Source organism: Talpa europaea (genome assembly GCF_964194135.1).
Source record: "Talpa europaea genome assembly, chromosome: 3".
In the NCBI taxonomy this organism is placed as follows: domain Eukaryota; kingdom Metazoa; phylum Chordata; class Mammalia; order Eulipotyphla; family Talpidae; genus Talpa; species Talpa europaea.
The window spans coordinates 81,823,202-81,839,308 of NC_140069.1; the positions used below are offsets into that span (position 1 = coordinate 81,823,202).

At 34.8% G+C, this 16,107-nt stretch overlaps 1 protein-coding gene across 4 annotated transcripts in view; it reads right to left on the bottom strand.

The window, feature by feature from the left end:
- SGCE (sarcoglycan epsilon) overlaps positions 1 to 16,107 on the bottom strand; it is a gene marked incomplete at both ends in the record, with an annotated part of 68,035 nt that overhangs the window by 16,237 nt on the left and 35,691 nt on the right. For all 4 annotated transcript variants that reach the window (XM_084229670.1, XM_084229671.1, XM_084229673.1 and 1 more), the window contains 2 exons: positions 1,840 to 2,002; positions 14,465 to 14,663. In XM_084229670.1, the coding sequence (XP_084085796.1) occupies positions 1,840 to 2,002; positions 14,465 to 14,663 (362 nt within the window). The remainder of the gene's footprint in view (positions 1 to 1,839; positions 2,003 to 14,464; positions 14,664 to 16,107) is intronic.

Here is a 16,107-nt window from a genome sequence, read left to right on the forward strand (position 1 = left end):
ATAAAAGCTGGGGAGATTTATGTGGCATTTTTCTGTATCTTCTGAGAAAAAAAATTCCAACTGAAGAATTTTGTTAATATATTGCTAGTAAAATCTTCATTTTCTGTCAAGAAATTTGTGCTCTGCCTCCTTCAAGAAAGAGAACTAAGTGGTTAATTTCCTCTTTTAATACTAAATATTAGGAAGCCTGTTGTCAAACTTGACCTTAGAGTTAATTTTTTTGGTAAAGTTTAAGTCCAAATTTTCCATTTCATTACATTTTATTTATTACATTTATTTCTTTTTTTTTTAAGATTTATTTATTTATGCATACAAGAACTGGGGTATAGGCCAGAGGTGTGGGGCAGGGGTGAAAAGATTCACCAGAGACAGAGTGGGGAGCAGAACAGGCAGAGGGACTGAAATACACTGCTGAGCAAGCAAGACAGGAGAGGTCTGCTGCGCCATGTGGGTTGCTCCCTGGCCGGCCAGGGAATGAACTCATGCTACAGTGGCTGCAGATAGCTTCACAGATTGCATCTTAACCCTTTGAGGCACCAGGGAGACCCTATTACATGTATTTCTGACTCTTATTTAAGCCTACTGATCGCTAACATGTAACAAATGAATACATGTAAAAAAGATGAAAATTTCCAATCTTTCCACTTATAAAGTGTTACCACATAAACTAAAATCTTCAAAGCATAAATTATTTTTAAACTTGTAGAAATTCAATACTTCTAAACATTTTACAGCACAAATATGTGGTTAGAGTCTGCTGTCTCCCAACTGACAGGAGGCCTCTATTTCAACAATGGTTGTGACTGCTCAGTTCACACACTTTCACGATTAGCACCATGAATGAAATGCTGAGCTTTACAAATTCAGCATTTATCTATAACACACATAAGCTACAGCAACTTAATAATTTTACTTGGTATAAGAAGGCAAAGAATTAGCATTCTTTCCCAAAGATACAAGCAACATGAAAAGAATAATCTGGGGCCAAAGAACACAGGTGCTAAGTGCTGCAACCCTGAGTAATATGTTCTCCTGGTACTGGATCCAGGAAAGTTGTCTGCAGTTTGTTCTTGAAGACATGAAGTGACAGTTGTGTTTATGTGTCAATAACTTTGTGCAAATGTCAACTTTAAACTTAGCCCTAATTCACTCAGCACCAATCATCAAGAGTTGACAGCAGTTAAATCTAAAGGTCACTAAAGAAGTACAACAACTTTCATGATTTCCAGAAAGCAGGATCAAAAAAATATCAATTTTACATATACATCCTACATAGATGAAAGCTTATCCCTATATTTCTAAGTCTTTTAAAAAGACTTTACATTTCTAATGCTAATTAAAAAGTAGTTTAGAAATAAATATTTAGTACTTATGGGGATGTGGGTTAAGATTCTAACTTTCTTCACTTGGAATTACTTTGAATTCCTTGAACTTTCCCTATAATGAGTTTCCAAGATATTGAGTTATTGCACAGTATTGCTTTATTTTCAGATTTACTATTGTATTCCAGTCTCCTGCATAAGTGAGACTTTCTGCACTCACTTCATAATCTATCTTGATTTAGTAGTCACCTGGGTGTGCAGAGCAGTTGTCTGGACCACCTGCAAAGCTAATCCAGCCCCAGCAACTAAACAAGGGTAAATTGAGTACAAAAGTGGAGATACGCTTTCCCAAATGGACATACTGTCAACAAGCTTGCCAAATCCTTAAAGTGAAGGGTAGTCTATTGCAGTTAACAAAGTAACCCCCATATTTGTTCCTAAAAGTAATAAAGGTTTTAGTCAAAGGTTATCTTCAGTCACATCACTCCTAATTACATTTGCAAAAACAAAGACTCACCAGTGAAATTTTGCACCAGTCAATGTAAAATTGAGTACGAAATTTTTTATCACATGTTATTACAGGCTCCATTTCTTGACTGCATCTCAATTGATTCTGTGGATTTTCAACTTCTCGTAAACAAGAAGAAAACGGGACATCAGCACCAACCATGACATAAACGCTGCAAAAATGTGAAACTCTCGGGTTATCCTTTAAGAAAATTGAAAACAATGACAAACAATCTACCCTGAAAGCAGGATTTATCCTTTTGAATTGAGGGATTATCTAGAATCATCCCTAAGGTAAGGACCTAGACTTTTAAAAGCAGTGAATCATGAAGGTCCTTCCTTTCATTTTTTCCCTTTATTCAACTAATTTTTACTAAGTGCTTTGGTGCACCAGACCCTCTAAATCTTATGTTAATTACTGATTTTTAATCTCACATTAATTCAGAATAAGTCAAGTCATAATCAGGACTCATTTTCATTAATGTATTTGTTATAATACTTATATTCATAAATTATTTTAAGTTGTTTAGAATATAACACTATCACTACAATAGTAAATAATTACTCACAATAAAAGTTAACATGATTCATCTTTGTTTGTTTGGGTTTTTTTTGCCTAAAAACATTTCTTGAAACTGTAACATGGAAAGATAATTCCACATAAGGTGTTAAGCCTAGCAAAAACTGCATGAACACTTATCTTTAGGTAAGGAGGAAGTATTCTTATTGGCCAAGTGGGGATGGAAAACTGCGAGTACAAGACTGCCTTTACCAATAATTATCTTCTGGAAAATTCTTTAGTATCCTAAGAAAACCCATCATTATCTTACAAGATTAACAAGAGAAAAGTCCAAGTTTTTTCATGATATCAAAGACTATTCAAGGGTTTTGCAAGAGAATTCACCCAACTGTGGATTTCTCATAATCATTGCTTGTATCTTATTCATTGTGGAACCAATAGCCTGAATAATAGCCCAAGATTCAGGGTAATAAGCTCTCAGACAGTACAGACCAGGATAGTTTTTTTCTCCCTAATTTAAAAAGAAAAAAATTTCATTGTCTCCACCAAACCATTCAAGCCTATATATCTGCATCTGTGCCCCATCTCCTCTACACTTCCCCCTATTCTCTCTGGCAACCATTATCTTCTTTCTTGCTGAGTTCAAATTTTTATTTCTTCTATTTGCACGTGATTGTTTTTTCGGGGTACTTATATTCTGTAGATGAGTGAAAATCATCTGAAATCTGCCTTTCACTTTTTGGCTGATTTCACGCAACATAATCACCTCAAAGTTCTTCCATTTTGTTTCAAAAGCCACCACTTCCTCTCTCTTCACAGCTGTGTAATGTTTCATCGAATATATGCTCCATATTTCATCTTTATAAGGTTGTAAAATTACATCCCTGGACATACAGAGCTTTATTTAGGCAGTCTTAGCTATTCTACCCTATTCTACCCTATAGTTTTGTCAGCTTTCCTACTATACAGATCCCACCATAGGTCTCTCATTACAAAGTCTCTCAATCTTTAAGAAGTTAATATAAGATGACAATTATTGTTTGGTGAACATAAACTAAGCAAGCCATATTTATTTTCTTGACATGTAGTTTAACAGTTAGGGGGGAAGAACTCTTCTTAAACTGACCAATAAGTGTTTCGCAATAAAAGAGAAGATAGTTATAATAGCATTTAAATAATTATGGAACAGCTTAAAAAGATCGAAATCTCACAGATATTTCAAAAGGAAAACAAAAGCCAGGAAACTAAATAAATACTTCTTTTCCTAATCACTTATAAATTTAAATAAACCCATCAAATGTCCAGCCGTCATCTTTGCAGAAATCAAAACAACTGATCCTTAAATTCATACGGAAATTCAAGCACCTAAAATAGCCACACATGAAAAATGTTCAGGAAAAATGACAACAAAGGTGGAAAACTCAGAATTATCAACTTCAAAACTTATTTCAAAGCAATAGTTAGGAAAATGTCAAACTAGGCTATATAAGTAGATCAATAAAATAATGAGAGTCCAGAGTAAACACTTACAGTAGATAAAATGATTTTTGTCAGTGTGAAGGGGACAACTATATAGCCACAAAGAATAAAATGAAGCTCAACTCCTACATCACACCATATAAAAAATTAACTCAAACTATTAAACTCTGAATACAAAACAGGTATAAACTTGTGTTACCTATATTAGCAATGGTTTCTTCAACACCAAAAGTTCCAGCAATAACAAAAAAAAAAAAAAGATAAATTGGGATTTACAAATTTAAGAACTGTTTTAAAGGACACTACAAAGGAAGCAAATCATATTTCTAATTAGGCACTAGTACCTACACTATATAAAGGACTCTTGTTCAATAACAAGACTAATTCAATTTTAAAAGGATCTAAACATTTCTGCAGATACACAAATTTCCATTAACTGCATGAAATGATCAACATCATTAGCCATTAGCACAATATAAATCAAAACCACAATGAGATGCCTAAAAGGACAAATTCTTAGAAACATATGATATTCCAAGACTGAATCAGAAAAAATCTGAAAATCTGAACAGACCAATCATGAGTAAGGAAATTGAAAATGTAATCAAGAGTCTCCAAAAAATAAAAATAAAAAACCCCAGGATCACATGACTTCACTAGTACATTCTACCAAACTTCTAAAGATTACTGATGTTCCTTAAATTCCTACAAAAATTTATAACGTAAATCTTCCAAACACATCTTCTGAATCCAACATTACTCTGATTCCAAAACCAGACAAGGACATGACAAAAAAAGAAACCGAAGAACAAAATCTCTGTTTAACACAGATAAAAAATCCTCAACAAAATATTGTCAAACTGAATTCAACAATGCATTAACAACAATCACCATAATCACCTTGGGATTTATTCCAAGGATGCAAAGAAGTTTCAACATATACAAATTAATAAATATGATATACACATCAACAAAAGAAAGGACAAAACATATGATCATTTCAACAGACACAGAAAAAGCATTTGACAAGATTCAACATTTACTTATGATTTAAAAAAAAAATAACCCTCAGTGACATGGGTATAGAAGAAATATACCACAGCATAATAAAGACCACATATGGTAAGCCAAGACCAACATTATACTCAATGGAGAAAAACAGAAGACTTCCTCTCAGAAATGAGAGAAGGTTATTCACTCTCACCACTACTATTCAACATAGTATAGGAAGCACTGGCCGAAGCAATAGACAAAGAAAATGAAAGGTATTCTAATCGAAAAGGAAGACATAAACTGTAGTCAATGGCATGACAATATACATAGAAATTCCCCAAAACTCCAATACAAAGCTATTAAGAAATAATAAATGAATATAATAAAGTGGCAGGTAACAAAATTAATATACAAAAATCTACCGTCTTTCTAAATACAAATAATAAATTAGTAGGAAATCAGGAAAACAATCCCATTTACAATCACATCAGAAACAATGAAATGGCTGGGAATAAACTTAACCAAGGAGGTGAAGGTGAAAACTATAAGACATTGTTGAAAGAAACAGAAGACATAAAAAAATAGATACACTGTGTTCATGAATTAGCATTGTTAATACAGCATGTTATGTAAAGCAATACACAGATTCAATGTGATCCCTATCAAAATACTAATGGCATTTTTACAAAAACAGAACAAAATATCAGGAAATTTATTAGAAATTACAAAAGACTGCACCTGAGAAACCTGAGCAAAAAACCTGAGAAAAGAAAAAAAGAATTACACATTCACTGACCCCAAACTCTATAATACTACAATGTGACAGTAATCAAAATAGCATGGTGTTGGAATAAAAAGACACACCGACAAATGGAACAGAACTGAGAATCCAGAAGTAAACCCACAATACTGTGGACAGCTGACATAGCCAAGAGCATACAATGGATCATGGAAAGTCTATAATTGATGTTGGGAAGACTAGGTAGCCACATAGAAAAGCATAAAACTAATACCATAAACAAAAATTCACTCAAAATGGATTAAACATTCACACATTAAACATTAAAATCATAAAATTCATGTAAGAAAACATACATAGGTGATATACTCCACAACACTGTCTTTAAAGATATGTTTTGAGATTTGATCCAATGGCAAAGGAAACAAAAGAAAAAAATGAGACTACATCAAATTTAAAAGATTCTGCACAGTAAAAGAAACTATCATCAAAATAAAAATGTAGATTAATGAGTTGGAAAAGATATTTGTAAATCAAATGATGGACAAGGAATAAATACCCAAAATATAAAATCATAAAACTCAACAATTCAAAAAACAACCCAATTAAAAGGTGGGCAGAGGATCTGAATATACGCTTCTTCAAAGAAGATGTACAAATGGCTGACAGGCAGATGAAGATTTCATCATCTCTTATTATCAGGGAAATGCAAATCAGAATAAAAATGAGAGATCAGCTCACACCTGTGTGAAAAGCTATTCTCCAAAAGGGAAGTGTTGGCGAGGACATGGAAAGAAGGGAATCCTAGTGAACTTCTAGCTGCTGCTGGAAATATAAATTTGTATAGGCCCACTGTAGTGGCAGGATGGCACAGAGCAGGATCTCTACGATTGAGCAGATGGGTGGAGAAGTCCTGGAGCCCTCGGTGGCTTTTGCAGGCTTTTATTGGGATATACCAGGTACATGGTAGGCAGGGGGGCGGGGTCGGGGGGTGGGGCTGGGAGGAGGCCTGGAATGTGGGTGAGTCCTCACTCTTTCCGGCTCTCCAGCATTCTCCCGTGGTCTTTGCTTCTCTGCTCCTTTCGCTCTTTTTTTCTCTCGTTCCTTCTTGCTTTGCTGGTGTCTCCGTGGCGCCACCCTTATAAGCCCAGTCTTAGCCCAGGTGTATCCCACCTAATATGCCCACACCCTACTCCAGGTGCCCGCCATCAGTCATGCATTCAGGACAGCAAGGATCCATCATCAATCCTAATGGCGGGAAGGCAGAAAAGCCTGATACTTACCCTATACCCATTATAGAAAACAGTAGGAAAATTCTTGCAAAAAAAATTAAAAAAAGAAAGTCTATATGAATGACCCAGTTATCCCACTATTGGGTATTTACCCAAAGAATAAACAGACATTAATTCTAAGATATGTATGCAACCTCTATGTTTATTGCAACATTATTTATAATAACCACCTGTTGGAAATAACAAGTGCCCATGAAATTGGATAAAGAAGTTCTGGCAGATATACCTAATGGAACATTACTCAGGTATAAAAAAGATGAAATCCTATATTTGTAATAAAAATGGATGAGCCTAGAAAATATTATAGCTAATTAAATAAAACAGATGGAGAAAGACAAGCACTGTATGATTTCACTCATATTTGATACATAGAGAAACAAATGAACTAAATGAAACAAAAGTAAACTCTTTAAGACTCTTTAATAAGCTCTATAAGACCAAACTGCGGTTATCAGAAGGGAAAGGAGAAGAAGGATTAAATCTGGTTAAGGGGACTGATTGCATAGTGAAGGGTAAAACTGGACCTTTTGTGGTGAACACAGTCATTAAATATAGACATTGATATATAATAATGCACACATGAAACATGTTATAATGCAATGCAACTTCAATAAAAGTAGAAAAACAAGTACAAAATTCCGAACAAAATCACATGTGAAAAACCATTGGTAAATATTTAGATAATTTGTGAATATAAATATATTCCATTTAAAGTAAGCTTTTATGGTGGAGGATTATTGGTGCTTTGATGGTGGGCATAGTGTGGTAACATGTGAAAAGATATGATGCTATATCCCCTAAATCATCTGTAATGATAAACCAACATTATTTCAATAAAAATATAATTTAAGAAATAAGCCTTTTCTTTTAAGCATCACATAAAGTTGATTTCTTCCCCTTATTAACTGCCTAGTCAAGGCCATATTTTCCTTGATAATAGTGAAATATATATGTAAATACAGAAATAAATATTTCTTGCAACTGTTAATAGTCATCTTGCTTTAACATGCCATTCATTTGCATTTATGATTTGAATTTTAAATTAATTCACTTCAAGATAATATAAATGGGAAAATGCGTAAGAGTTTTTGGTGCTTTGAAATGTTCTTTTCTCTCAAATTATAAAAGTAATATAAAAACATTACATAAAACTTGGGATATAAAAACAGAATTAATTTATCTTACCAAGATAACTATTTTCATTTTCCAATGTACCTTATGGAATATTTTTCAAATGCATATATTTTAACCTAATTGCAATCCTCTCTAAAATATAATTTTGTATCCTGCTTTTTCACCTAATGCATCATAAACATTTTCCATAGTATATAGTCTTTGTAATTATAGTTTTATGGCAAAATAATTTTTTAAGTGCACATGATTTATTCAGCAATTATTTCAGAAGCTGGACATTCAAGTTGCTTCCAATTTTTTGATGTTATAAATAATATTGCAAAGACTATCTCTGTGCATATTCTTTAATGTTACTATCTTAAAAGAGATGCCTAGAAGTGGAAACATTTTTATGACAGTTGATATACACTGCCAAATTGCTTTCATCTCTACTTGGATGAACTATAAGCTTCACAAACTTAATATGTTCCAAACTGAGCTCATCATCACCCCACCCCACCTCCACCTGTTGCTCCTTCTATCTTATTCTCTCTTGCTGATTGGCATGGCCAGATGCTCAAGCCAGAAATTCAAGCACCATCGTCCACAGCTCCTGTCCTTCTCCGCACATATTCAATCCATCATCCGTCGCTGACATTTACCCTAGAAGAACTCTCATGCACATCTGTCCACTTCGTTCTATCCCCCAACTACAACTCCAGTTCTAGTCACCATCACTTTCCACAGGGAAACAGCCCCTTAACAGTTCTCCTAAAATCAGTCTTTCTACTATCATCCTCAGGGACTATTTGCTGCATGAATGCATGCATGCATGCATGAATGAATGAATGAATGAAAAGTATGATACCAGTGCAAAAAATGGAAATAATTGAGTGTTGAAAAGCTGCTGACAATAGATGTTAAAAGAGTTCATCATGAGGAAAAAAAGATGTGTAATTATATGTGGTGATGGATTTGAATTAAACATTGCGGTCATTTCATAATATAAACATTTATCAAATATTATGTTACACATCTTCAATTTATGCACTGTTGTATCTCAATATTACCTCAATAAAACTGGGAAAATAAATTGATAAATAAAAACACAAACTGCAAGTGGACTGCTCAAGATAAGCAGACAGTGGATTTCCCACAGGTAAAGAAACAAAGTGTTTTTTCTTTTGTGGAACCAGTATGTTTCAATATGTTGGCTTTTTAAAAACAATTTTGTACAAGGTGATGTATAACGATAACTGTTATACATGGTAAAATTATGTTTTTCATAATCTGTTGTCCTTTTAGTTTTTTGATCTGCAGAAATTTATCATTGTTAGAAAGTGAAATGAGGATGAACTTTACCTTTCTGACCTTAGCACATTTTGAAATTTTTAAATGTTTGTAAACAGAAGAGATGAAAGCATATTATCAAGTGCAAGGCTCTCAGGCAATGTTAACAAAACATGGTGTCTCAAAATGAGAGGAATTAGTATATGTTAGATAGAAATTATTCTTTAGAAGTATCTTTTTCCTTCCAGTTTTAACAACAGAATTTTCCTTAAGTTGAACATACTTACTGAGATCATTACATATAAAGTATAGAGAACCACATAATCGGTAAGTAATTTGAAAGTCTAATTCAGCAATAGCCAAATAAATTGATCCAGTGATTACATTTTCACTTAATTGTCCAAATGATGAATATATTTTACTCTTTATGTTGCCTTGGAACTCAAGTTTTAAAAGAAAACGTCCCTTGTTTCTTGCCTCTATTCCTACCCTACTTCTTCGTTCTGTACATATATGCAACCAATCAAAAGGTAAGTTGAAAAATAAAGAACAAAATTAAATATAGAATCTAATGCAGAATAAAAATAAAACAGAGTAAAGAGTACTTCTGGACTATAGTTCTACTACTTGCATACTCCTCTCCACTGGAAAGGAATTAACACATGGCTCAGATGCTTGTGGGCTTGTTGGGGGGTTTTGAGGATTGGTGGGGTTTTCCAGAAATTAGACATTTGGGTTTGGCCTACTCTTTTAACCAGTTGGTAGGTTTATCAGGGCAGGCTCTACCCCACCTTTCTCCCATGTCCCCTAGAAGGGGTGGGGGGGCATAGAAGAGTTGAATTCAAGCCAAGCTAAATACTCTAATTAGTTTTACCACTAATAACAAAGACATTCTGACATCCATCTCTCAAATGCTTATCTCTTCATTGTTTCCTGTCACTCTGGTAATCAACATGGATACTACTTGGCTCCTTAAAGTCCCAATCCCTCTACCTCCTTTTCAGCACTTGCTTCAATAATCCTTCCCTTATTCTGTAACAAGTGTGACCTTTAAATGAAAACAATATAAACTGTTACCTAAAAAAGTTGACTAATATTTTATGATAAAATCCAGACATTTTTTTCTGTAAGGCCTTACATAGTCTGGTCACTTTTTCCTTATTAACTTTCCTTTCTGTACCCCTTTCTCTAATCTTTCTCTAATCTCTAATAGAGAAAGGGGTCCATAAAGGAAATGGCTTCTAAATCCACCAGGCTTTATCCTACCTCAGGGTAGGCTGCCCAAGCTGTCCCCTCTGCCTGGAGTCCCTTTTTTCATTTTTTGAGGAGGTTAATTTATACTCATATTTTAAATTCTAAACAGGCTTGACCTCCTCTGTGAACCCTTTCCAGAAGTGGGGGAAGAGGCCCCACTATAAATACCTCAGTTGTGGCACACACAAGAGTTTTTTTAATTTATCTTATTACTTGCCTGGTCTTTAATAGACTGTGAGCACAGATTGTATTTTTTAAGTCACTGTGCACCACTATTTCCCCATTAAAAAAAAATTAATTCTAAATAAACTAACAAAGAAATGAATCTATGCATAAACTTAGAAGAGTAGATGTTACACATATAGTTGCACTGATTTCACTATTTTTTAAGATTTATTTTACTTATTTATGCATGCAATAACTAGGGTGTAGGCCAGAGGTGGGGGGGGATGGAAGGTTCACCAGAGACAGAGTGGGGAGCAGAACAGGCAGATCTACTGAAATACACTGCTGAAGGGAGCAGCAGGCGAGACAGGAGAGGTCTGCTGCTGACCCATGTGGGTTAGATCCTTGGCCTGGGTATCGAACTCATGTTGCAGTATCTGGCGTTAACTTGATAGAGCTGAGTCTTTAACCCCTGTGACACCACGGATGCCCCGATTTCACTATTTTTATACTTATAATAAATGAATTTATGTGGGTTTCTATTTTATTAAAGGCTTTCTTTCTCCCCAAAATTCCTACCTCATATTACCATCATGCCATCACAGAATCATAAAGAACAATCTTGTAATCACCAAAGACAGGGACAATTTTATCGGAGCCCTACAGAATGGCCCAGAACCATGACCTTGCCTCAGAGCAATATTTGGCAACCACTGACTGACATTCTCTTCCTCCAGTGTAACTTGAGCCTTAGTAGGACAAAAAGTAATTAATTAGAGGGAGTACTCTGTGAGATTGTCTAGGGAATAAACTAGGATTCTCTATTGCTGATTGAGGCTAGATCCACATGCTTTGGTAACCAGAGGAAATAGTGGTAGGTTTGACAATCTCTTATGAAAAGTGAGTATATTCTTTAATCCTCACACCCCATCATTCCCTTCATAGCCACCATTTACACCGCATCACTCACCATGGCAGCTATGCCATGCCCAGAATGAAATATGAACCTGCTCCTCTTTCCACCAGCTTTATCCCAGGCTAAATGCATCCACAAGTCCTTAGCCTTTGGCTCAGTGTCATGAGCAAAAGCAGCACCAAGCCTGCGCCCAGAGAGAGCACAGTTGCCTGGAGTTATGGGTCCCTCAAGTAAAAGGGAATCTTTGCAGGAGCTCACTCACTTGGAAGTAAATCTTAATAATTGTTTTCTGTTAGATTTAGGAGAAGTTTGAAAACGGTCAGCAATTCTGCAGATATGAAAAAAGCACATCTAGAAGAATGAGGACCTGGGATACTACAGAATGGCTCCTTGATGATTGACATTAATGGCACTTTAGGCAGTGGAAGGGCAATAAATTTACTCCATGGGTCTACTACTGACAGCTTTTCTTAGTCATCTGCTCTTTGATGTGTATCAGATATGGAAACACCTGTAGTTAGTAGTAAGAAGTTAGTAGTCAGTAGTAAGAAACACCTGCCATGAGTAGTAAGAAATTATTTCATGAAAATTTTTTTAATCAAAGACTGATGGTTATGCTAAGAATCAACAGAATACATTTATCAGCTACTTCACTGATATTTCTGAACTTTTTGCTATTTCATTTTTAAAGGGATTTATAGCCCTTGTTATTTTCAAGAGAAAAGTACAGAGGTCAAATGTTTACAAAGTGAATTAAGAATCATGATGTATATAATTAAAAAGACAGGAAGGTAAATGGAGACAAGTATTATATTTATTTATAAATTTAAGGCAATGGGGTTAAAATTTTTGTTTCCATGACATTCTGTAACAACTTAATAAAAGATATAAAATCATCTCCAGGGATAAATTTTCTTCTCAAGTAGCATCTTATTTCATTGGTACTTACATAGGGACATTGGAGTAATAGAGTTGGCACTGGAAACAATTTATAGAAATGCTATTTTAAAAGACTTCTCATATGAATACTTTGTAAAGGTTATGGCTTAACATTAAATTAAAACTCATGGAAAGTATTTCAAGTTGGGAAGGGATCTAAGACAACAGGGTCCAAATAAATGCCATGGACTGACCCTCTCAAATATCTGACCGCATATGCTGCCCTCTAGCAGGTGTTGGGGGTCAGTCAGCTAATGAGTGAATTCTCTAACAAGTACTTGTAGGACGAAAATTCTGTTCTTAATTTAGAGTCACAAACTCAGGCGCAGGCCCAGACTCAAAGAATCAAAATCTCCAGGGGAATGAGAGGCCAGGAATCTAACTATATTTTAATAAAATATAGCAACTCTCAGGCTAGACATAGTTGGGAAGCGATGTGTTAGGTTGGAGTTTAGAGAGTTCAATTTAGTTTAGTTCCACTTCTAACAGAGCTTCTGTGGGTGGGGCCTGCGCTTCATTAGAGAAGGGTGAGCCCAGTGGAAAACACAAGTATGCGTTGAGTGCTGCTTCCTCCATCAGCTTTTGGTCACTGTTAGACATTACTTTCAGAAAACTATTAAAAAGTCCCCATATTTGGATAATTTTACAGGGGAGATACCCTGTTCATCTCTTCCCATGGTACTACTGTAATTAATCAGTGGGAAAGAAAACCATGTTGTAACTCCAAAGTGAAAATGTAGGCTCTAGCATTATGCTTTCATGTAGAAAGTCAACCAACAGAAAGATAAGAGATAAACCAACTCTTTTCCTCAAAGCACTTCTATCTGCGCTTGACTGACTTCAAAATCCATTACTGAAACATACAAGGTACAATTTAATTCTGAAATTTGTAAGTTGGACTTTACAGCTCACTGCTTATCCCTTATCCCCTTCGGCCTACTCCCTCATACTTCATCTAAGTCTATTTGTGATCCTTTCCCTTATTTCCAATGGAATTCTCCTTTAAAGCTGTCCTTAAATTTAATTCTTATTAATCCACATCTTCTAGTTAATTCCAGATATCATCTATAGAAAAAGTGTTACCAGAAATATGGATAAAGGAAGAGTTGGAAACGGAATAAACTGCACAAAATGTGATTTATTCCATATCTTTCAGGTTTATAGGATTGGTAAGAAAAAAAGAAGGCAAATCTGCCTCAATGTACGGATCAGAAATTACATATTAAAGTTTGGCCCAACACTGACATTTGAAACTTTCAATTTACAGGCAGAAGGAGGGTGTCTTAACCTCTCAAGAGTGTAAGTCAAACTCCGTATTTGTAAGCACTGAGAACACACAAATACCTTCAAGTGCAGTGTGTTTAATCCTGATGACCGCCCTGAGGGAAAGTGTACCCCCAATGAGCAGAGCAAGAAGTCGGGGCACAGAGGAGGGCAGCGTTTTATCTACTGTCACCCAGCTTGTGACTGACAAGGCCAGGTCTTAGGAATGGCTTTCAAATCCATCCCAGTCATCAATCACTGACATGTGGTGGAAAGAATCTTAAAGGCTAAGAAATACTTTCCGAGAATAAAGTTACAGCAGTCTGCACGTCCTTCTGTAGCTGATAACTAGGGCATCAATTTCCTTTGAAATTCAGGGCACTAAATAATCAGCTTCTCTATGGAAGGTACAAAAGACTTAGTGCTGTAATTTGTGATGCTGATCCTGATCTACAATTATATTTCATAGGACATGGAACATCAGATATAAAGCACCATTAACATAAGCTCTTTGTCAATATAGAAAATTGCTCGTATTTTCATATCTTTATAATACCTATTTCTTATTAAAAAGAAAAATGCAATAGGCCATCTTCCATCCACAATAAGTTTGATGCCATCACCATATTTAAAAATCCACATTTAAAGGCAATGAGATAAAGGTTTGCTTACCCCTCTTTCATGTCATTAATGGGAAGTGGAACCCGGCCGCCCCTGTCCAGGGCTGATGTGATATTGATGGCGTTCAGACGCTCTGGCTGCCACACATTTTTCACCGCCCCAAGAAAGTCTCCGAGAACCTCACTAGCCAACATTTCTTCCACATTCATATTTTTAATGAAGAATTCTGCTTGATACGGTAACGGGAAGTCTAGTTTTGGTAGAAAAGGGTATGCATATCTTTAATGAAGTAGCCTTTATAAAGGTAAAATGAAAGTAAAGATTTGTTGATTTCTGCCATAATCCAAGCCTTGAAGAATGATTCTAATACCGACTTAACAGACTTTCTGTAAAACAGAGAACATAACTAAAAATATACATTTGATATAGAAATTCATCTACAATGTAATCAAATCCAGTAGGGCAATTTATAATTATAAGATTATAATATTATAATTATAAAAAGTAAAAAAAATACTAAGTCTACCTTAACTTGCTAGTGACATGCCAGCCTCTTCCCATGGACAATGTTTCCAGTAGAAAGAAGTGTTTCCAGAACAATACATGGAGGATATAGAACTACACAGAACTCATAACATAGAAATAGTATTTTGTATTGCAATGTATTAAAATCAAAATTTTTTTTTCAAATACATCATCACATTTAGGTAGTGTGATAAGAAACAAAATTTATTCCACTTTCTCACGTATTACACTTGAAGTATAATCATCTCCTATATTCTGATTGTTCTAGCAATACAGACTAGTTTATAATAATTTATATACATACACATACATACACTTTTTACTGCCTTAATATTATTTCTGTAATCATAAAGACTACATTTTTGACTATTTCCTATGAGGCTGGTCAAGCTACAGGACTGAGATGAATTATAATGTTTAAATCTCACAGGCAGAGGATAAGCAGGTATTTGTATTTCTTTCCATGCTTTCAGATGAGGAAGGTGATTTTTGAGAGAGTCAGGAATTCACCACAACTTGAGTTTACCTCATATGATTTGTACCTAAGCTAATACAGACTCTGCACAGCCCTCAAAGGCTCTCCCAGCATAAAGGAAGAACTTAAGTATATTAAACTCTAGTAATTATTATAAGATTCTAAACAAACTAATTACCTCACTTCATTCCTTAAGAGGAAAGAAAATGTTTCTGGACTACACACAGATTTACAGTTCCAAATTGTAATTACAGTAGTTATATCCCCTGACTTATTTCATTAAAACTCATGTATCTGTAGAGCATCCCACTCTTATTTTTATTTCAAAAAATAAAAATCCTAAAACTAATAACTGAAATCCTGATGATTTCATTTTATATGATTTCATTTTCTTTAATATTAAAGGATAGTTGATATCAGAGATGAAGTCAGGAAAAATATTCCAACTTTAGAGTTTTCAACTGTTTTCTAGATTGCAATGAGTCTCTTTCTAGAGAAAGAGTTTTTCAAGGCCTTAATCACAGAAGTTTCTTTAGTCATTTCCTATACTGCCATTTATTTTGCTTATGACTTTGTTATATTTGTTTGATGTATAAACCATCTGTAATCTTCAAAAATATGTTATTCTCTTTCATGGAGATAAGTTTCCAGTTTTATACATATACATTTCCTGTTTTATACAGATAAACAGTAG